Source organism: Melanerpes formicivorus, unplaced genomic scaffold, assembly GCF_026170545.1.
Source record: "Melanerpes formicivorus ecotype bairdi unplaced genomic scaffold, bMelFor1.0.p_v2 SCAF_40, whole genome shotgun sequence".
In the NCBI taxonomy this organism is placed as follows: domain Eukaryota; kingdom Metazoa; phylum Chordata; class Aves; order Piciformes; family Picidae; genus Melanerpes; species Melanerpes formicivorus.
Window position 1 is genome coordinate 2859076 of NW_027142392.1, and position 23249 is coordinate 2882324.

At 46.4% G+C, this 23249-nt stretch overlaps 2 protein-coding genes across 3 annotated transcripts in view; one reads left to right on the top strand and one right to left on the bottom strand.

The window, feature by feature from the left end:
• The window catches only part of ZFAND1 (zinc finger AN1-type containing 1), a 34045-nt gene that overhangs the window by 5116 nt on the left and 5680 nt on the right, over positions 1 to 23249 (top strand). The window contains exon 1 of one of the 2 annotated variants that reach the window (XM_068158554.1): positions 21493 to 22449. The exons of the other annotated variant lie outside the window; for it this stretch is intronic. Within the exon in view, the coding sequence (XP_068014655.1) occupies positions 22395 to 22449 (55 nt within the window). The 5' untranslated portion in view covers positions 21493 to 22394. Of the gene's footprint in view, positions 1 to 21492; positions 22450 to 23249 lie in introns of those variants that run through there. 2 annotated transcript variants of the gene reach the window in all.
• Positions 354 to 21574, bottom strand: CHMP4C (charged multivesicular body protein 4C). Its single transcript, XM_068158555.1, has 5 exons — positions 21046 to 21574; positions 13648 to 13825; positions 11716 to 11830; positions 6797 to 6905; positions 354 to 4189 (listed from the first exon to the last, which is right to left on the bottom strand). Exons 1-5 carry the CDS (start codon positions 21239 to 21241, stop codon positions 4125 to 4127), a joined length of 663 nt encoding a protein of 220 aa, XP_068014656.1. The 5' UTR covers positions 21242 to 21574; the 3' UTR covers positions 354 to 4124.

The window sequence follows — 23249 nt, forward strand, 5'->3', positions numbered from 1 at the left end:
AGCACCGTAGCCTAATGACAGCACAGGGAAGAGTACTTAATGTCTTGCTTGATCAGAAAGACATTGGCACTGTTAGGCCACACCTCGAGTACTGTGTCCAGTTCTGGGCCCCTCAGTTTAGGAAGGAGGTTGACTTGCTGGAGCGTGTCCAGAGAAGGGCAACAAAGTTGGTGAGGGGTTTGGAACACAGCCCTGTGAGGAGAGGCTGAGGGAGCTGGGGCTGCTTAGCCTGGAGGAGATTCAGGGGTGACCTTATTGCCCTCTACAACTACCTGAAGGGAGGTTGTAAACAGGCAGAGGTTGGTCTCTTCTCCCAGGCAGCCAGCACCAGAACAAGAGGACACAGTCTCAGGCTGCGCCAGGGGAGGTTCAGGCTGGAGGTCAGGAGGAAGTTTTACACAGAGAGAGTGATTGCCCATTGGAATGGGCTGCCTGGGGAGGTGGTGGAGTCGCCATCGCTGGAGGTGTTCAGGAGGAGACTTGACAGGGTGCTTGGTTGCATGGTTTAGTTGGGTGGGTGATGTTGGATGATAGGTTGGACACTATGAAGATCTCTTCCAACCTGCCCTGGTCTATTCTATTCTACTCTATTCTATTCTACTCTATTCCATTCCCACCACAGCACAACACCAAGGTATGTATTTACAGCATGTATAGTCTTTTTTTTATTGATGTATGTCCCCCAATTTAAAGCTGTCCAGACTATCCCAGGCTGTTAAGAGAAGCAAACAGTCACAAAATAAATAAGAAACAAGAAAAGGAGATGGCTTTGGTTCACCGTCTGCTGCCACAACCCTCATACGAGCTATGTTCCAGTCAACAATGCCATGTTGGCACTACCCCCTCTTGTCTGCTTACAGACTGCACAAACACCACCTTGGCAAGGAGAGGGACATGAGCAAAAAAGGAAGACCCACTTGACCCAGTGTCACCTGAATTTACACAGGAAAGAGCTGCCTCCTCAGCTGAATTATCTACCTAGAACCCCTTTGCTTTCAAAGAAAACCAGCCCCACTACTGTTCCCAGACAAAAATGGAGCATGCACTCCAGTCCTGGAGGTCCATACTGCATTTTGATTTGTCTGCATGACTACAGGACCTCCGAGTATAGCTTCACCATCCACACATGTCCTAGGCTGTGAAGTGGTATGTGACTGTCCTCCAGAACCACCAGCCACTGCAGAGAAGCTTTTAGAGAAGCTCACCCAAATGATCTCTTTCTTTTCTTCACTGGTTGCAAAAAGTGCCTGGTCTGAAATCAATAAGCTGAAGACACCTGAAGCTTCCCAGGATCAACACTTAGCCAGAACACTGCTGGAGGTCAGCAGCCAGATGCCAGCTTGCAAAGGAGAAATCCTTGCTAAGATTTCTTCTCCCCTGCAGCGTGCTCACATGGAAAGCTCTTGCCCAAACCCCAGAAGGTCCATGCTTCCCAAAGCAGACATCGTAGTTTCAAACTAGAAGCTTCGAGACGTATTTTGGCCAGGTTGTAGAACACTGCACACGTGCCAAGTGCTACAGAAATGCTAAGTAATCAAAAAACACTGACTCAACCACAACCACTACTAGAAGCCAACTTTCCCAAGCTAAGCATGGCACTGTGTTGGCATGACCCTGCACTTAGAAATACCAGGTAAGTCCACGAGCACATGGCCAGCCTTGCACAGTGCTGCAATCGCTGTTGTACCCAGTTCAGAGACCTGCAGAGGCTGCACACCTTGAACACAGGATTCCAGCCAGAAGGAGCAGCAAATGGATTGTAAATACCTCAGAATGATTTGTTGTTTTGTTAAGCATCACAGTATCTATCACAGGACTGTGATATTTAATATGCTGCTCTGAGCTGGCACCTCACCCTGACAGGGAGGTCATTCTGCCCCTGTACACTGCACTGGTTAGGCCACACCTCGAGTCCTGTGTCCAGTTCTGGGCCCCTCAGTTTAGGAAGGAGGTTGACTTGCTGGAACGAGTCCAGAGAAGGGCAACGAAGTTGGTGAGGGGTTTGGAACACAGCCCTGTGAGGAGAGACTGAGGGAGCTGGAGTTGGGGTTGCTTAGCCTGGAGAAGAGGAGACTCAGGGGTGACCTTATTGCTCTCTACAACTACCTGAAGGGGGGTTGTAAACAGGCAGAGGTTGGTCTCTTCTCCCAGGCAGCCAGCACCAGAACAAGAGGACACAGTCTCAGGCTGCACCAGGGGAGGTTTAGGTTGGATGTTAGGAAGAAGTTCTATACAGAGAGAGTGATTGCCCATTGGAATGGGCTGCCCAGGGAGGTGGTGGAGTCACCATCATTGGAGGTGTTCAGGAGGAGACTTGATGGGGTGCTTGGTGCCATGGGTTAGTTGTTTAGGTGGGTTGGATTGGTTGATGGGTTGGATGCGATGATCTTGAAGGTCTCTTCCAACCTGGTCTATTCTATTCTAGTCTATTCTATTCTATTCTATTCTATTCTATTCTATTCTATTCTATTCTATTCTATTCTGTTAACCTTTGGGGTCCTGCTGAGAGCTCAAAATGTAGTTTAAAATCTAAGGCAGCTTGTGGTAGGGCTGTTTGGGTTTTGCATTTGAAAGCAATTATCAACATAAAGGGACAACTCTTCTGGTACCTCCAAACTTTGAGATAGAACCACCACAAAGTTTTCCAGTAGGGAGTTTACCAGCAGTCAAGCAGCAAGGCTTGATGCTCCCTTCATATGGACACAAACCACAAGCAACTGCACTGCAGAGAATGAAAAAGGCCAGGAAAACTGAGTATCTCCACAGGGTTTGTCAGTTTTGGGTTCCACCTTGAAAAGTTCTGAGCACACCATGTCCAGAAACACCAATTAGCTTACGCTCAGCCTAAAGTCAGGTAAGCTGAAGCCTGTTGGAGCCTGTCAAAGCTTAACACCCAGCAAGCCACAGGTTAAAGCCCAGAGGAGAAGGGATCGGCTCCCTCTTGCTATGGATCTGCAGAAACCAAGTCTCCCACTGTTCCCCAGGTGGCTCAATCATCAGTAAATACAAATTCATGTGAAGAAATGGAGTTCAATGTGCCTGTGCTCCCCACAGCCCCAGAAACTCCCTAGTGTTTTACTATTTCCCAGTGACTGACAGTTACTAGCACAGAGAGGAAGCCTTAGTTAATACAATTTGTAAGTACAACACAGCCTGCTTAGTTTTTGTATTTGAAGAGTGATTTCTCCACATGTGCAGCGGTCCAGCACTCAGAGTGGCATCTGCTCCTCAGGTGCACTGTCAGTTGGACAGCAATATGTCAGCTTTACGAATAACCCAGACCCAGCTTTTAATCAGGGTTAAAAAGGCATCTTGAATGCAACACACTGCCATTGTTTCTGTAAGAGAGAACTGAATGCTCAGCAGGAGAACACAGGAGGGTCCAATTTCTGCTGGATTTTTGACAGGGGTAGCAGGAACCAGTTTTGTTTGGCAGGGATCTGTAAGAACTTGAACATTTCCTTCACCCCAGCTGCTGCACCACTGCTCTTAACTCAGTTGGAAATATGATTCAAGTGCATGGGATACTCTGGCCAAAGCTGAAATCAAAAACCCCTCCCACTTAAAAAACCCAAAGGTACAGAAGAGTCTTCTCTTAATATGTAGGACACCATAAGTTGCTCCAGGTTGACTGTTTAAATCTCCATTCCCAAATGAATGGCTATTAGCTCTTGTGCTCAGATGAACTTGCAAGTCAGGAGACATATAAAGCTGTTTTGCTAACATTCAAATGGTCTGATCTCCCTAGGATCAGGCTTTCATGACTCATTTAGCTTCTTCATTTCACAGTGAATCCAGCTATGTGAGTGAGGCATACAGGTTGTACAAACCAGCCAGAATCAGTAAGACATTACCCAACAAAAACTGATACTAACAACAAACAAATCTCTGGCTGAGGCTGAAGAAAACTTTGATGCTTGGATGTTTTGGCAACTATTGCTTTGTTTTGTCTGTGTTTAAACTAGGTTGGTAGTAGAGCAGTAATACTATTCTTAGCAAAGTCTGCCATCAGAAACCCCAGCCTGTATGAAATGCAGGCACATTAAATTGGTGTGGCTATAAAACAGCATTACAGCTCTTTACATTTGCACTGCAATGTTCAGTGAAATAAAACCCCCATGCTCTTATGAAGCCCAGGCAGCCAGCTTCTTCATTTCATCTTCATCCTCTGCTCTCTTCCTAGTTGGTGCTGCAGAGAGAGAATAACAAAAGCCATTAACTAATGTACCAGTCAGAACCATTTCGCCTCTTAGCACGAGGACTTGCTCAGTACTTTTCCATTGGAAGATCTCAGATCAGTTTACTGAGTAGTGAGCTAAATGCAGGTAATGCAGTAATGAAGCTGATAAAAGATGCATTTTGCCCCACCATTATCTCACACATAACCCTGAGGTTAAGGTTTGATGTAGCTCTTTCTGAAAGGCTCCCACAGAAAACACATGCAATCTCTAAAGCTGTCACAGAGAGCAGAATGCTGCCAGTCTGCTCTCTCACTGCCACTTGAGCAGGCACAAGTGACCTCCCCCTGGCCAGCTATGTGTCCTGCTGCCTTTCCAAAGAGTGCTGGAGGGTTCTGCATGTGCAGGTGGTCTCCAAACACTCCCTCCACTTCAATGAGGGGTGTCATTTATTAAAAGGAGTAAAGACATTCCTGACATCAGTTAACTGCTGTGGTCACAGCAATTCCCAGGTCTGTATTAGGGCCCACACACCTGCTTTCCCTTTTTTATTTACCCAAATCTAGCACACATCTTTCACATTCTCTGAACTACAATCTCACCCAGATAGTCTTCATTCACTGACCTATAAGCTGCATGGCCAGGTTCAACCTCAGACTAAGGATCTGCACTCCTCCCAACAACAATGGACAGTTACTGAGTGCCATACCCCTGTGTGTATGCTTACAGCAGCCAGTTGGCTCCCACTTGTGGCAGCCATACAGCCAGGAGTAACCACCTTGAGAGGGGCTGCAGCTACCACCTTTGGGGAACTAAAGGTAGGAGGAGGCCATGGGAGACCAGGGCTGCAGTGCCTACTCCAGAGGCAAGTGCCACTGGCTCATGGTGTGACTGGGAAAGGTCACTATGCCTTGCTTGATCTCACTTCCCCATCCCCAAAATCAGCAGGGGACCATACATCTCTAGATAGAAACACAACAGAACCATTCATTGTTGTTCTGATCTTGCCATAGAATCATAGAATCAATAAGGTTGGAAAAGACCTCAAAGATCATCAAGTCCAACCTGTCTCCCAAGACTTCATGACTAGTAAACCATGGCACCAAGTGCCACGTCCAATCCCCTCTTGAACACCTCCAGGGATGGTGACTCCACCACCTCCCTGGGCAGCACATTCCAATGGCTAACAACTCTCTCTGTGAAGAACTTTCTCCTCACCTCAAGCCTAAACTTTCCCCCTGGCACAGCTTGAGACTGTGTCCTCTTGTTCTGGTGCTGGTTGCCTGGGAGAAGAGACCAACCCCCTCCTGGCTACAACCTCCCTTCAGGTAGTTGTAGAGGGCAATGAGGTCACCCCTGAGCCTCCTCTTCTCCAGGCTAAACAATCCCAGCTCCCTCAGCCTCTCCTCACAGGGCTTGTGCTCGAGGCCTCTCCCCAGCCTCATTGCCCTTCCCTGGACATGTTCAAGAGTCTCTCCCATTGCTCTGTAGCAGTGAGCATCCAGCTTCATAAAAGGCAAGCCAGTTTTGCAAGGCCTTAAACTGCATAAATGTCACCTGCTAGCTTGCCCTGAAGCAGTCATACAGACAGATGAAGCAGCAAATTAAGATAGTGAGAAGCACACGGAGTTGGTCTGTGCTTAATAACAATGTCAGCTGGCATAGCTGGATCTGGAACAGGACATAGGAACATGTCATAAATGCCCAGCCTGCAATCTGCACTGTTTTCCTAAATACTTTTTACTGGCTGCTCTGCAATTGGCTTAAGTGGATGAGCCAACAACCCCAGTCTGAACATCTGAAATTATTTCTCAGGGTTTTAAGCACCATCTGCCAAAACACACCTAAGAGACTCGGAGCTGAGCTGGTCTAGGAAACCTGTTCTGCAGCTGAATGCACCATGAACAACCTGTGCCACGTGTGTGCTGCCCTTGTCACCAAGTATCCATACTCTTCTACTAGCAGCATCAACACACATCAAGTCTTTCAGCTGACAGAGGACAGCAGGGACATGGTAAAAGCTATAGTTAAAAGCTGACGGTCTCTGGCTTAATTCAAAACAAACAGGGCAGAGCTACAGACAAATGAGACCACTGCTTAATGCCAGGAATAAGTCTGCTCAGCAGAAAGAGAGCAAAGGAGTGACAGTATTTCTTTAAATCTGTACTTCCTGCTGCCTCCTTCATTTCTAATTAAAATACCAATGGCAAATATCAAACCATGACCCAACAAAGCTGGAACTTGTGACACAAACATTTTGAATCTAGGTCAGACTCTAATTAAAAAAGACTGAGGATTGAATTGCCAAAAAGAAAAACTTTCTTCCCATGCCTCAGCTATCTCTTCCCATTTCAGCAGGAGATAGGTTATTAGGTGGGCAAGCTCAAGTCACCCCAGTGTGCCTCCCCGGATCTACACAGAATTTGATCCTAAATGTTTTCATATAGTGAACCAGAATCCCACCCTGCTTTTTCTCATAAACAGATACAAAAATAGGAGAGGGAACCTGTAATACTTTAGAAGTTAAACCACAGTTAAATACACATCTGGAGCTCTCTCCTCCTACTCACAACCCGCCTTGATCCTCAGAAAGGTAGAACGACAAGCGAACAGCTTACCCGGGCGGGAAGGCAGCGACGTGGACGGAACACTTGGCAGTCTGACATCTCTCATCCCCCTGTTCAATTCTTCTTGCTCCAGTTCTTCTAATTCTGCCATCAGCTCATCCTAAAGTCAAGGAAAACATCATTTACAAATTCACTGTCCTGACAGCGATCCCAGGCAAGGGCATGTTTGGCATCCATGAAACACAGCACTACTGAAAACCAAAACCCAACCCATTTACAGCTGAAAACAAGCCTCAAAACCCAGCTGTCACAAGGGTAATTTTTACTAAGTGTGGGCAGTAACAATAAACCTTAACTTAAAATTAAAAGAAAGATAATGGAAGTCAGAAAGAGGACAAGGAATAAAAATAGAAAGAGAACTATGTCAAAAGCGGGGGGGAGGGGAATAAACATACATACATATATAAAGGTCCTTCTGTCTTCCTCTATTTGTTCCAAACCTGGAGCCTGTACCTTTCATGGATTCTAACTTTAATGTGCAATTCCTTCTACTTCAAAAAGCAAACAGCTTCCACCAGTCCTAAGGCAGACTGACATTAAATATTGTGCTTCTGCCCTATCACACAAGTCCAGGATTTCAAAATATCACCAGAACCAGAGTGCTCTTCCTGGGTCCTGCTACTCTTGAAGCACCTAACACTCTAGGGTGTTCAGGCACAGAAGCTGACCTGGACAGATGGGCTACTCCACTTGCCTAACACCAAAAATTAAGGGGCTTCACACTTTTAAAAATCAAAACAAAAACATATTCCTTGGCTGGATTTTCCCAAAGGAAGGAAGCTAAATACTACATATTTGGAGAGAAATTGGCCACTGCCACATTGGTAAAATGGTTTAAACAGAAACTCTGGGGAAAAGGAACTCAGGAAAAAGTGGCTGTAGCAAAGTGAGACCTACTAGCTAGGACAATGGATTTTGTCCATTTACACCTTGCTCATCACCAATGGGGAAATTACAATGATAATTACATGCCAATGGCATCCTGGCCTGCATCAGAAACAGTGTGGCCAGCAGGAGCTGGGAGGTCATTCTGCCCCTGTACACTGCACTGGTTAGGCCACACCTTGAGTCCTGTGTCCAGTTCTGGGCCCCTCAGCTTAGCAAGGATGTTGACTTGCTGGAGCCTGTCCAGAGAAGGGCAACAAAGTTGGTGAGGGGCTTGGAACACAAGCCCTATGAGGACAGACTGAGGGAGCCTGGAGAAGAGGAGACTCAGGGGTGACCTTATTGCTCTCTACAACTACCTGAAGGGAGGTTGTAGACAGGCAGAGGTTGGTCTCTTCTCCCAGGCAGCCAGTACCAGAACAAGAGGACACAGTCTCAGGCTGCACCAGGGGAGGTTTAGGCTGGAGGTTAGGAGGAAGTTCTACACAGAGAGAGTGATTGCCCATTGGAATGGGCTGCCCAGGGAGGTGGTGGAGTCACCATCATTGGAGGTGCTCAGGAGGAGACTTGATGGGGTGCTTGGTGCCATGGTTTAGTTGATTAGGTGGTGTTGGATGATAGGTTGGACACGATGATCTTGAGGGTCTCTTCCAACCTAGTCTGGTCTGGTCTATTCTATTCTATTCTATTTCACATTGCAAACACTAGGATATCATCTAAAACTTTCAGCATCTGGTCTACATCTGCTGATATTTAACTGACAGTTGATCTCTTGAAGAAATGTGCAATTTGGGGCCCCATGTCTAACTTCAGCATTTAACTGAGGTGCAAAAGTGGCTGTCCTGCAATTGTCTGACTCAGTGGTGTGAGGGAAAAATAAGGAGAAAAAAAAAAAGGGGGAAAAATCAGGAGAAAAAATAGGGAAAAAATCAGGAGGGAAAAAAAAGAGGGGAAAAAATCAGGAGGGAATAAAGGAGGGGAAAAATCAGGAGGGAAAAAAGGAGGGGAAAAAATCTGGAAAAAAAAAAAGAGGGGGAAAAATCAGGAGAAAAAAAAAGAGGGGAAAAAATCAGGAGGAAAAAAAGAGGGGAAAAAATCTGGAGAGAAAAAAAAAAGGGGAAAAAACCTGGAGAAAAAAAGAGGGGAAAAAATCAGGAGGAAGAAAAAGAGGGGAAAAAATCAGGAGGAAGAAAAAGAGGGGAAAAAATCAGGAGAAAGAAAAAGGGGGGAAAATCAGGAGAAAGAAAAAGGGGGAAAAATCAGGAGAAAGAAAAAGGGGGAAAAATCAGGAGAAAGAAAAAGGGGGGAAAATCAGGAGGAAAAAAAAGAGGGGAAAAAATCAGGAGAAAGAAAAAGAGGGGAAAAAATCAGGAGAAAGAAAAAGAGGGGAAATAATCAGGAGGAAAAGAAAAAAGAGGGGAAAAAATCAGGAGGAAAAAAAAAGAGGTGAAGGACCCAGTGATCATGCCCCCTACACTATGAACACACCCCTGCAATGGCTAGAACATTTGCTCTCCAAGTGGGACACCCAAGTTTTAAGCTCTTCTAAGCCATAATCATGGGTTTAACTTATGTTTCCCACAACTCAGGCATTGCTTCATGACTAGGCTGTGGAGCACTGCAACAGCCAGAACAAATCCCCTTTTTTTCTCTTGAACCTAACCCAGAAAGACTGTAGAGCAAAGGTATCAAGAGAACTCTCAGCTTCCAGGCTTTGTCCGCTGGAACATGCATATTTTGCATTTGATTATCAGAAACAGGCCTCCAGGCAAGGATCACCCCTACTATCAAGCATCTGATTCAAGCAGGACAGAGCTTTTTTTCCTCATTTTTCATGACACACACTGTGTCAGCCCATGGAGAAAGAGCCCTTTTGGTTCTGTGTCTATCTAGAGCAGCAGAAATTACGTTTCCATGTTCTCCTTACATCCATGGCATGCATGTGAAGGGGAAATCCAAGAGTGTGGTGAAAAAGTCCTTCAAAAAATAAAATGAAGTATCATCCCTCATAACCCTGCAATTAAGTCATTGGTTCTAGCACTCTTAAGACGAAGTGGCCTGCAAGCCAGATTCCCCAATTACTGGGCAAGCACTGTAAGGATTAGGCTCCTATGGAAATATAGGTGCTAGGACAACAATGTCCCACTGGCTCATTTTCCCAGAACAGAAAGCACATCCATCAACTTAGTAACTTCCAGGTCAGTCTACAATGTGCTTTCTAAGCCTAGACTCCTAATGGTCCAGCACTGAAGAAAAGTGACCCTGCAGAGCAGTTTGGGATGGCAGTATGGTTTCTTGAAGCCCAGTTCCTACAGGCCAAATCCCATTCTTGGGGCCACTACTGATTAAATGTTCCTTGACAAGCCTTCTTGCATTCAACGTGGGGGGAAAAACAAATACAAAGAACCATTACTATTTGCAACAAGTTGTAACTGTTGAATGAAATGTCTCTCCCCCAGTCAGGCAAATAAGATACAGAACATGCATTTTCCTTTGTTGCCCATTTGGACACAAAGGAAGGAAGTAGTTGGGGAGAGTGAGCTGTTTGATTCTTTAGGGCATTCTTCAAAGGATCCCTAGTGCTTGGTCACCTCAAAACATAGTGAAAAAGCAAAATCAAACTGGTGGTGATACTAAGCCTGGTCCTCAGAGCTCTGTGTTCTACAGAGTGCAGGAATTTTGAGCATACCTGACCCTTCAGTCCTCAGCCATGCCTGGATCAGAAATAAGTAACATCCTGCTCAAACACACAAAATCAATTCCAGGGACACTGGATGAAAGTTTCTACCACAAATTTTCAGAAGGTCCTAAGCATCTTGTGAGGAATTCAAAAGAAAGTAACTCAAGGAAAAAAACCTTATTACCTCCCAACAGGAATGACTCCTACCTAATGGATCTACTTCTGTAGAAAATCTGAACAAGAGGGAAAGGACCTGCACCTCCAAGCACCAAAAAACCCAAAAGACCTTACAAACCTGGTTCAAATATTCCTAACTGTGAGCAGCAGCCTGCTCATGGCACAGGAACATGCACTCAGGCAAATGGCATAGCCTGAAACTGTCACAGGATGTCTATTTGGAGCACCAAAAAGATTATATGTTTCAGTATCTACTTGGAGCAGTGCAAATTACATGGTTTTGTGACCTCCTCTTTCCGTGGTCCAAATGAGAACAACAACTACAGGAGTGCACTTCAAATCACCTTCTATAAAAACTCATGCATAAATAAAAATACTCTGGTGTTTTACCTATATATTTTTTTCTGTTGCACTACAGATTATTATATAAGTGTGGGTTTATAGGTTTATATATTTAAAACCATTAAAATGTCCTAAATAGAATAGAACCAAAGAATTTCACATCAACACCTTTTATATATTCTCCCCCTCTACTCAGCTCTGGTGAGACCCCACCTGGAGTACTGTGTCCAGTTCTGGAGCCCCTATTACAAGAGGGATGTGGACATGCTGGAAGGTGTCCAGAGAAGGGCCACGAGGATGATCAGAGGGCTGGAGCACCTCTCCTATGAGGACAGACTGAAGGAGTTGGGGCTGTTCAGTCTGCAGAGGAGAAGGCTCTGAGGTGACCTCATTGTGGCCTTCCAGGATCTGAAGAGGGCCTACAGGAAGGCTGGGGAAGGACTTCTCAGGATCTCAGGTAGTGATAGGACTAGGGGGAATGGAATGAAGCTGGAGGTGGGGAGATTCAGGCTGGAGGTGAGGAGGAAGTTCTTCCCCATGAGAGTGGTGAAGCCCTGGAATGGGTTGTCCAGGGAGGTGGTTGGGGTGCCGTCCCTGGAGGTGTTTAAGCCCAGGCTGGATGAGGCTCTGGCCAGCCTGATCTAGTGTGGGGTGTCCCTGCCCATGGCAGGGGGGTTGGAACTAGATGATCCTTGTGGTCCCTTCCAACCCTGACAGACACTATGATACTATGATAAAACAAACCACTGGAAGAAGCTACTGCACCAGAAAATAGCTATGGAGTCGTTTAACATTTATAGCTCACAGGCTTTACTGGAGTACTAACCTCATCAAACTCTTCACCAAAGCCAGCTCGATTTGAGATAGCATCTGAAATTTCTTGGGCAACATCTTGCTGTTCAGTGATATCTTGCATCAAATCATCAATTTTGTTCAGGTCCCTGGCAAGATAACATGGAAACATTTTTTAAGGCACAAAATAAGAGGAGATTACAGAAGAGACTCAGAGAAATTTGAGCAGCTCCTGTTTTCTTTTCATGCCCATGGCTGTATAACAGGCAGAACTCAGAATCATTTTCCCCACCTACATCTTGGTTTTTGGCAAACTTCTATGTGTCTTAGCCACTCCAGATTCTTCCACCTTGGGATTATAACAAAAGCCAAACTGCAGCAGCCTGCGTGCCCCTCCTTCTCTGTGCTCGCCATACCTCTGCCAGCCAACAGTCACATTCCCTGGGCAGATCCAATCTCCTTCCTCAAGTCAGCATCTTTATAGATGGATCTTTTTTTTGATGTTAATCTTTCACCAGAACTGGGAGAACTTAACAGGACTACACTCCATTTAAAACTTTCCCCTTATTGTTAACTGCTTTATTGTTTCAGTTCCTGTTTACTTCTCTCAGAACACCCATTCTGGTTTAACTCTGTTTATTCAGGCAGAGTAAGCAATATAAAGGCACTGAGACGATCTAGGGCATATAAAAACACTGCACACACGAAAAATTACCCTCTCTTTAACTCAGGTCTAATTAGTACTTGGAATCACACAGTCCACCTTAGGGACTTTGAGAAGATTTCACTCAGTTTCTTCAACTGTTTTGTTCAGAAAGAGCCAAGGCAAAGGCCAGTCTCTGCTGCCAAAGCAGGCTTTAACAAACAAACAGCTCTGCCAAAGCAGACTTCAAAAAACACAGCTCCCTCCACATGGATCTCTCTAGTTAGCTGGACTTTCTTCCAGACTCATTGTCAAGAAAAGGTATTTCTCTGCTAAATATAACATTATAGCACCAATATAACACATAACATTAATATATAACATTATATAACAATATATAACATTAATAGATAACATTATAGCACCAATAGCATTCCTGACACATCTAAGAGCCACAACAACCCCATGAAGTGCTACAGGCTGGGGTCAGAGTGGCTGGAAAGTAGCCAGGCAGAAAGGGACCTGGGGGTACTGGTTGATAGTAGGCTGAACATGAGCCTGCAGTGTGCCCAGGTGGCCAAGAGGGCTAATGGCATTCTGGCCTGTATCAAGAACAGTGTGGCCAGCAGGAGCAGGGAAGTCATTATGTCCCTCTACTCAGCACTGGTTAGGCCACACCTTGAGGACTGTGTCCAGTTCTGGGCCCCTCAGTTTAGGAAAGATGTTGAGTTGCTGGAATGTGTCCAGAGGAGGGTAACAAAGCTGGGGAGCAGTTTGGAGCACAAACCTTATGAGGAGAGGCTGAGGGAGCTGGGGTTGCTCAGTCTGGAGAAGAGGATGCTCAGAGGAGACCTTCTTGCTCTCTACAACTACCTGAAGGGAGGTTGTAGCCAGGTGGGCTTGGTCTCTTCTCCCAGGCGGCCAGCACTAGAACCTGAGGACACAGTCTCAAGTTGTGCCAGGGGAGGTTTAGGCTGGATGTTAGGAGGAAGTTCCTCATAGAAAGACTGATTTGCCATTGGAATGGGCTGCCCAGGGAGGTGGTGGAGTCACCATCACTGGTGTTTAGGAACCAGGAGGTGTTTAGGAAGAGACTGGATGGGGCACCTAGTGCCATGGTTTAGTTGATTAGATAGTGTTGGGTGATAGGTTGGACTTGATGATCTCAAAGATCTTTTCCTACCTGGTTAATTCTATTCTATTCTAAATACCTGAGGCCAAAATGAAGTCAAAGCTGCCTGACTTGATAGAGTGGGCTGCAGTGATGTTATGGTTTGGAAGTGGTTAGTAAGCTCAACTTCAAAGTTATTAGAGAGCACTTACATATTTTCATGCACTTTTTTCATAGCTTGTGCAGCATAACCCATATTCTTGAGCACTTCTGTGTTGGTGTGGGAATTTTCCAGTGCCTCTCTCTGGAACTCAATGGTGGACAGCGTGCCATCAATTTGACTCAATTGTTTTTCATATCTTTTTTTTCTCTTCAGTGCTTGTAAGGCAGCTGGAAAGCAAAGAGGCAAAGAGTACTGGGTATTTACAGAGCAATTTGCAAGGACAAGTAGTTCAGCACCGAGACAGCCTGCAGGATTTACAATCCTCACTCTCCTACCTTACTAGTAGGGAGACAAACTTTGCCCACACCAGATCAGCAGCCGGTTTATCACCAACATGCTGTTGCATGAACATGCTGGGAAGCCTCTTTTAGAGTAACTCCTCTTAGCACCACAGGGAAGAGCAGCTTCTTCCTCCACTGCGGGAGATCTTGAACTCCATCCTGTGCACACAGGCAAAGCAGAGAAGATGGGAAGGGAAAAGAAAAACATCAGAGAGAAGTCAGAAAAGGAGGAAACAGGGGAAAGAAAGAAGAGGGTTTGCAATACATAATATGAAAACTAAGGAAGACAGAGTAAGAAGACCTGCCATAACAACCACATCTCCACCAGTGCTGCTTTCTCAACTCTGTCAGCAGTAGAAACTGCCAAGTGCAATGGCAAGCCCAACTGGCCTGACCAAGCAAGGGAGGAGGACTCACTTTTCTCTGGTGTTCAGATCTGTTTCCTATAATCCCTTAGGAACACAATCTTTAAACTTTATAACTCGAAAACACATAGAACTTTGTAGACACAGACACAGCCAGATCCAGCTACTCCCCCTTATCTTTCTACATCTTTGAGATTGCTCTTTCATATTTGCTTAGTTATGAGCAGCATACCTTGCCCAGAGTAAATCATTACCAGAATAACTGCATGTGACGAGCCAAGCAGCAGGAGAAAAGGACTTTCTCTAGGTGTGGAGCACAATCTCACCACAAATACTCCCTGACCACTTTCCAAACTATACATGTGCTAGGCAAGAAAAACACCAAACAAAACCAAGAGGCTGAGTTAACCCACTGCTTTTTCAAAGCTTTTAACACCCATGACCTTTCCCTTCTCTTTTACATTTCTTTTTTGAAAGCAAGTTCAGAGACAACAAGGCACAGCAGCACTGCAGATCCCCAAAGCCACTTAACAGCAGCAATTCATCTTGGTGTCCTATTCAAACAATTGCCCACATGCAGTATCACCAACCCTTGACACTGGGGTGCACAACTTTTCAAATGAAGCTAGGAGAGGGCATAGATTTATGCTGTGTAACAACACACTAAATAAACCTCAGTGGTTTGTTGACAAATGCTTAGATCAGTGTGTTCAAAATGGGTCATTGTTAGCTGTGCAGAGAAAGGAATTGAGCAGACTAAGCTACACAATGCCTTCCGGTACCTACAGTAGAGTGTTTCAGGACAGATTAATCACAGTATTCACATGCAAGACCCTCTCAGGGTCTGGGGGATGGTCCAAAGATCATGAATATTCTGGAAAAAATACATGAACACCAGATGATGTCAACACAAATGGTAACTCTGCATTTCCAAAACACATCATCTTTTCCTCTACTTGTGTTTCCCTGCTTACTCATGCTCATTACTGGTAGTGTCAGGACACCAGCTCCCACCTTCCTCAGCTTCACTTGAATCAAAATTCAGTGCTGGATTCTTACATAGGAAGCCAGAGATTCCAGGCAAACTTAATAGTCTGAAGCTGTGAATTGAAGAGCACTAACTAGCTGGTGCAGAAAGGCTACAGCTGCCCACAGGGACGTATTTCCAGTTGGTCTTTTTCAGAAATGGGACCCTGCAATGGTGCTGTTACTACTGGCTGCTCAGAAAGAAAAAGGATTTCCTTAGTCCCACACAAAGCAGTTGTGCGCAAAATCCTGAAGGTTCCTGTGTTAACATTTAATTAAACCACACCCAAATCAAGAAACCACAGAAGCTAAACTCTGTGTGACTTCACCTATTCATAAACCTGTTCCTCATTACTGTAGTGCAACATTCAGGCCAAGTGCAAGGTCCTACACCTGGGTTGGGGCAATCCCAAGCACAAATGTAGGTTGGGCGAGGAATGGCTCAAGAGCAGTCTTGAGGAGAAGGACTTGAGCCATGTCAGTTGATGATAAACTCAACATGATCCAGCAATGCCTTGCAACCCAGAAGGCAACCATGTCCTGGGCTGCATAAAACCAGTATGACCAGCATGGCAAGGGACGTGATTCTGCCCCTCTAGTCTGCTCTCACGAGACCCCACTTGAAGTGCTGCATCCAGTTCTAGTGCCTCCAGCATAAGAGGGACATGGAACTGCTGGAGCTGGTCCAGAGGAGGGCCAGAAAATGATCAGAAGGCACCTCCCCTATGGGGACAGGCTGAGAGAGTTGGGGCTGTTCAGCCTGGAGAAGAGAAGGCTCCAGGGTGGCCTCAGAGCAGCTTTCCGGTACCTGAAGAGGGCCTACAAGAAAGCTGGGAAAGGACTTTTTACAAGGGCTTGTAGTGATAGGATGAGAAGGAATGGATTGAAGCTTGAGGAGGGCAGATTCAGACTGACCACTAGGAAGAAATTCTTTACAGTGAGGGTGGTGAGACACTGGAATAGGTTGCCTAGGGAGGTTGTGGATGCCCCTTCCCTAGAGGTGGGCCAGTTTGGATGAGGCCTTAAGCAATCTGGTCTAGTAAAAGGTGGCCCTGTCCATGGCAGGGGGGGTGGAACTAGATGATCTTTAAGGTCCCTTCCAACCCAAACCATTCTATGAATTTATAAACACATCACCTTTATTACTTCTCTTTAGCTTTTCCAGTGCCTTACAGAACAAAGAAGTTCATAGGAAATCAATTCACACTCCTCCCTGATCAATGAAGGCAGAATTCCCACACCACCCTGGATGATTTTTCTCATTTATATTAAATGAATGCCCTTCACTGCACAGTGTTTTATAACAGCAGCTCCTATAGCTAATGTATGAGAATTTCCTTGGTATTTTCTCTGTTTGACATATAATCATGATCTTTAAGTACTTAGCTACCTCTCATCCAAACCTTTTAAAATGTGTGTACAACTCTTGAAAGGAAAGTGAAATGCTTCACAGAAATGCTACCACTGCATTCTAATAACCAAACTGAAGAACACTTCTATTAAAATATTGAAGCAATTGAGCAGAGAACACAAACTTACTTCACTGAAGGTCTAAGAATGGCACTGAAAAAGGGTGTTGCCCATTCCAAAGATCTCAGAGAAGGAAGATAGCCCAGGAGGAAGAGCCTAAGCAGGGGCAGAGTCTGAGGAAGCAAAAGTAATTAATCCTAATTCAGCCAGGAAGAGGTGGAGGTCTTCTCCAGGGGGAAAAAAGAAAAGGAAAAAAAAATCACTCTTATACACTGTTGTGCTCCAAAGAAGCCAATTCCACTTCTGCATTTCATAATGAAGTGTTTAGCTGCTGGCTGGGCTTCAGCACATTTCCCATGCTCTACTTCCGAGTCCAGCGAGCAGGATACAGCTCACGGATTGGGAGCCACTGCTTTTAGTCTGAAGTTTTGGTTTGTTTTCTTTTCAAGCCAAGTGGCTGGAACAAGAGCAGACTATTGCCAGTTTAAGTAAGCATGTTAAAGAATCACTGTTATCAACACACAGAACAACACATTCCCAATATGGCTACTATGTTGGCACTTCATTAAGGAAGCAGAAATGACCAGCTGGCCACCACCCAGGTTTCTAAAGGAAAGAACAAGAATAATATCACAGAGCTGTGGCCCCCTCCTCACGGTTTCATTGCAGATCAAAATGAAAAGACACAATGCAGTCTCTGTGCAGTGCAGCAAAAAGTGCAGATATAAAAACACCTTTACCTGTCAAGCCCACCACCAATGCCCATCAGCACAGGAATTACTGATAACCACATCTTCCCAAGGAGAAATAAAAGCATTGTCTAGCAATCCTTAAAGTTCCCAGGGTAGGAACTGGTAAAAAAGGCAAACAGTTTTTCTTCACAAGATACACCACCACTGTTTAAAACACTGGATCTCATTCTTGGATGTAGATCACAAACCTCCACTTCGGTCCTGCAAGGCTTCAATGGATTACAACTTCTGATATCCCTGACAGCAGGGACAACCAACAGCAATGATGCTGAGGCCATAAAAATCATACCATCCTAAGCTCATCACCAGCATTCATAACACTTCAGACCTTGAGGAGGAAGCCATGCACAGTTACAACTGAGGGGCTAATTCAAGAACAGTAACACACTTGACTTGTTAGAACCATTCCCATTCATGGTAAGACACTTGAAACATGACCATGAAGATCCAGTGAGTAGCTGTTAAATCACAGAACAAAGCCACACTAAAGGCTTCCTCATCATCTCCCTGCCAGACACCATCAGCCCCAACCTGTCACACACCTGCCATAGGTATGACGGCCCTGTTGACATCAACACACAACTACTTCACTGTTGTTTGGTTTCAGCAACTCGGTCATTGCAAAGGAATGCTACACAGCCACGTAAGCCCTGCCCAAATGTACCACACAGCAGCATCTAGGCTTGTAATGTCTAGATGTAGACCATCTACAGCTGTACATCTAAGAGCCTACCTGTGATTCCAACTTTCTGCACAGCTTTTGTCCTCAGCAGTATTATGTGACTCTTTACGGCTGAGATTTAATCCTATTCTGGATTTTAAAGCACCAAGGGGGAAAAAAACCAAAACCAAAAGGCTTCTTTTAATTAATTAATGGCTTCTTTTAATTTAATTCTTTTCATATAGACTTTTTTTCCTAGGATCTGTGAAAGCTTGAAGCTGAAACACCACTCAGTCACATGTACGCAGAAAATGCATCTCCTTTTAAACAGTTCTCACTCAGTATTACTTTCTGTCCTTTAAATTTTCCTGCATGACCTTCAAAATACCAAAGATGAAAGGCTGGTTTGCACATGGAGTTGGCAGCTGTGCACTGGACAAAAACTTAAATACAGCAAGAGACTAAAAATAATATTTATTTCTTTTTAAATCTTGTGTTTGCACCTGGAACAGGGAGAGATTAAAAGGCAATGCTAACCAGGAGAAGAAATACTGCTCATTGTGACACCATCTCTGCAGAAGGGATTCCAGCACACATCACTGTTCTGAAGACCCTCACGTGGTCTCACTACAATAAGTTATTGATGGGGAATGCTGGAAAAGTATCACCCCAAAAGCATAGCTAATTTGAGATTAGGTACAGGAAGTGCAGGGATATTCACTTCATGAAGGAGAAGCTAAACATATTTAAGTGATGTTTCACATCTATTTGCATAGCTAATGTGTTACAGCTTTTAAATCATGTTAAGCCTACTGATGTCACATGAACCATTCAATGAGCTCGTGAGAAATGGCTGATGCTTGAATCTGCTCTTTCTCGTGTCAGTATAGCTGACTTAGACTCACATGCCTAGGAGCTAATTTAGTGCAATTTCTACACCTAGATACATCTTACTCCTGCCTCAGACATTCCCATTTTAGTTTCCAAACTTCTCCACAGATGCCATTGGGAAAAAACATCAGAAATTACCTGAAAGGTCCCTTTGAAACATTCACTTTAACAAGGCAATATAGATTAAAACTTCTATTCTCTCACTTGTGTGTATGTTTACAACATGCTGTGGTAGATCCTGGTTAGCAGAGACTCCCTCTGCACTATACAGAGCAGCATACCACCTACTATGCTGTTACATGCAAATCAGCAGCAATTAACTGTAAAGCAACTGACATATCATATGAAGGGCTGTTATTTGGGATTTAACTTCACTCACTAGCCTGCTAAATTTGGGCACTTTGGCAAGGTTAGTTTCTCTTGTTTCTCCTTTGACTGCGGTTACACTATTCCGCTTTTGGCATGAAAAAAATCCCACTCTGCACTGCTTGTCCTACTCCTGCCTCTTTACTATCTTTAACTGTAGGTCCCTGAGCTAACAAGAAGATAAAAGGATGTTATTCTTAGCCATGATCATCTCAACAATCCTGTTTGCAATATGATTTCACAAACAGTTGTACAGATGAAAAGCCAGGGAAACTGCATACCATGTGCAGCAGTAAAAACAAAGATCTGGGAGAAAAGTTTCCTAGGTTGAATGCTGAACACCTGAAGCACAAGGCCAACACCTGAAACCACCATCACCCAACCAATTTAAAAGAGCAAAACCACCTTCTCCCAGCAACAAATGCTCATTCTCTCCCATCTCAACTTATCCTTTCTAACTAAAACTTAAGTTTTGCTAACCTGCTTTTTGCTAATAACTGTTAACTGCTGAAGTATTACAAACAAGTTAGAGGACTAACCAAAATCCCCTTAACATACAGCTCTTCACAAGTTTTATTACATGACACTATTTTCCTAAATGACCAAGCAACAGCAAAAGCTGATGAAAGAGCTACTTCTTGTTACATCACAAATCTTTAATTCAAAATGTTTTTCTTCTGTTTTGAAGTATTTAAGAAAAAGTAAAGCTCGAAGTAGACAAGCAGAACTCTAGGTGACTTTAGGAAGTAATTGTTTCTCGAGGGCTTGTATATCCCCAAGCCACTGGCTACCATCATTTGCTTCTTTGAGGTGACAACATGAACATAAACAGGATCCTGACCTCCTCACCCCTCCTTTGCAGCTACTAGCAGCACAGAGCAGCAGCCACTATAGTTTCTTTTTCAGTGGTATCACATACTTCCTACATGATCTGATGCAAATGACCGAATCACTTTTTCCTTCAGTTGCCAGCAGTGTATTCTTCAACACCTGTAGTCAAGACAATGTGAATTTTCCCATGAATATAGAGGCCATCCCCACCTGCTTCAACTCCTCCGCTATCCGCACAACCAATACCCTACACACAAGCTGTGATGCTCTTCACATGCTGAACAGTGGCACTTGGTGCACCACATATCCATCTGTGTGAACTGCGGTACCAAGCATGGAAAGTATGGCACAAGGAACCACAGACAGTAAATTAGAGAGGAAGAAAGCAGCCTATTATCAGGCATCCATAATGAATCCACAACGCAATGAACACTAAGAAATCTCAAAGACCCAAAGCTATCCAAAGGTTCACCGTGTCCTTAAGACTGCACGCAAGGTGGTGACAGAACCCACAGCAGCATCCAGAAACACACCTGCGGAGCCAGCAAGACCCTGCTGGATCCCGTGTCCACCTTCTTTTAAACAGGACCTCATACCCAGAGGCACTTGAACCCTGGAATTTAAAGCCTCACAAGCCACTGGAGCAGCCGCCGGCCCGGCTGGGCGCACCTGGCCTTCGCCAGATGCAGGCGCAGGGCAGCGGGGCCCGGCCTGGCGACGGCCCCCGGGGAGGCGAAGACTCACCTCGCTTGTTCTTGGTGCCGTACTGCCGGGCTGCGGCCAGCTCCCGCTCGATCCTCGTCTCCAGGTACTCCTGTTTCTTGCTGAGCATCTCCTCGGTCTCCCGCAGACGGGCCAGCGCCTCCTGCGGCGTGGGCCCCCTGCGGCTCTTGGAGGCGGCCGAGCCGCCCCCCTTGAAAAACCTCGAAATCTTGCTCATGGCGGCGGCGGCCCTGGCTCGGCACCGACCAGCGAAAGGGTCTGACCGGCCCGCTGGAACCTCCCCGCCCGGTACACGCCGTGACGGCACTTCCTGGGCCCTCGGGTGGTGGCACCGCACCTGGCGGCGGGGCGGGCCTGGCCCGGCCCGGCGCTGTCCACCCGGGGGTGGCTCTGGGACGGCCGAACCTGCAGCTGCCGCTGCCGGCCGCACGTATGCCCTCCGCTACTGCCGGGGATCAGCGGCGGGAGAGGTACAGCGAACTCCGCCGGGCAGCTCGCAGGAGTCCCCAGTGAGGAGGGGGCAGAGCCCCTCGGCGGGGCGGAGTGGGGACCGAGGCAGGGCCGGGCAGGCGTTCCCGTCAAGCCCACACGCCGAAGGCGGCTACTTAGTGTCCCCACCTCCTATATTCTTTCATCCTTATGTCGCAAGAAGATACGTATGTCGAGGACTGCCGGCTGGCCCGGCGCTGGCCAGGGCAGAGCACCCCGCACCCGGCGAGCAGCAAGCAGGAGAGGTGAGCGGAATGACTGCTGCCAGGCACGGTGTGCGGAGGCAGGGGCGGCACAGCCCCCCGTCCTCAGTCACGGTCTTTACGGCGCTGCCAGAGGACAGTCAGGCAGTAGGATGCGCACGCAGGTCAGGACTGAGAAACATTAAACTCTTAAGAAATATGGCTTTTAAGAGTACAGGTGCATATACAAAAGTAAAGGATTTATCTGGGAAAAGCTGCCTTCCCCTTGCCTCTGCCTCAGGAAACTGGCCCTGTTCGAAGGGCTGACGCTGATGACAAAGACAAGACACGCCAAAGAACTTTTTTCCCCGGTAAAAGCAGCCTAATGCATGAAGAGCACCAGCGCCGCGGATCTGGGCTGGACGTTCGAAGCGCCGCTTGCACCGACACGGCCTCATCCACAGGTTCCCCTGAGGACGTGGGGGTAGCCCCTCCAGCCGGGACCCCAGCAGCCCCGAGCCGGTGGGATGGGCCCGGCCGCGCTCGCTGGGCACCTCCCCGGGGCGGGGATCGCCCGCACATCGTCATGGCAGCCCCGCCGCCGGCGTGCCGAGTCCTCCGGTGGCCCGGCAGCCCTTGCGCGCCGTGTCTGCGGCCGCTCCGGTCCCCAAGCACGCCCCTTTCTGCGACGCGCGGAGGATGGCGGAACTGGAGCTGGGGCAGCACTGTGGGGTACCGGATTGCCACCAACTCGGTAAGCCCGGGCGCGGCGGGTGTCCGCCGGGTGGCGGAGACAGGCCCTGGCCTCCCGTGGCCGAGGCGGGGACGCTGGGGCCGGGGGTGGTGCCCAGGGTGAGGGGGCTGCGGGGCCGTGACGTGCCCCTCAGGGTGCTCTCCGTGTTGCTGCGACCCTGCTCGATCTCTTGTAACGACAGGCCCTGGCATCAGTTTGGTTAATCCCCTGCTTTGCCGACTGTTACTGCCCTGGTTTCTCATAAAATTATAGAATGTTTTGGCTGGAAAAGACCTTTAATGTCATGGAATCCAGCCATTCTCTTAACCCCACTTCAGCCTTGCTTGCCTGTACTGATCTCAAGCAATGACACTAATGAAAATAGAACTTTTCAGAGAGAGGCAGTAGAAGCAATTGTACTTGAAAGCTTTCAGATGGGACCACTCGGTCTTACAGATGAAATGTAAGAACTTCATGACCCGAGCTTTGTGGTCCAGTTGCATGGTGATCCATTAAGACCATATCTTAAGGATGGAGTAATGGCCTGGAGGTGGGCATTTGCTACCATCGGTGGTGTGGATGAGTTCAGCAGACACTGCTGTGAGAGCTGGTGTAGTATGTGGGGGATGAGTGCAGAGACTTAAGTATGTGTGATTTAAATTACACCAGAGCAAATACATATGGTACAAAGAACACAGAGGAGGGAACAAGATCATCAGGACTGTCAGATGCTGGATTTGGGGATGATTTTGGTAGATGCATTTGCTAAATGTCCTTGTAAAGACAGCTATCCCATGATATGGGTAAGCAAAAGTTAATCA

Bases quoted from the DNA above. Each gene is read 5' to 3' on its own strand.
- CHMP4C (XM_068158555.1), bottom strand. From the start codon at position 21,241: ATGAGCAAGATTTCGAGGTTTTTCAAGGGGGGCGGCTCGGCCGCCTCC. The intron at 11,831-13,647 runs GTAAGTGCTCTC...TTATCTTGCCAG, and splicing joins AAAAAAGTGCATGAAAATAT to GGACCTGAACAAAATTGATG. The intron at 4,190-6,796 runs GTAAGCTGTTCG...CTCTCTCTGCAG, and splicing joins GTCGCTGCCTTCCCGCCCGG to CACCAACTAGGAAGAGAGCA.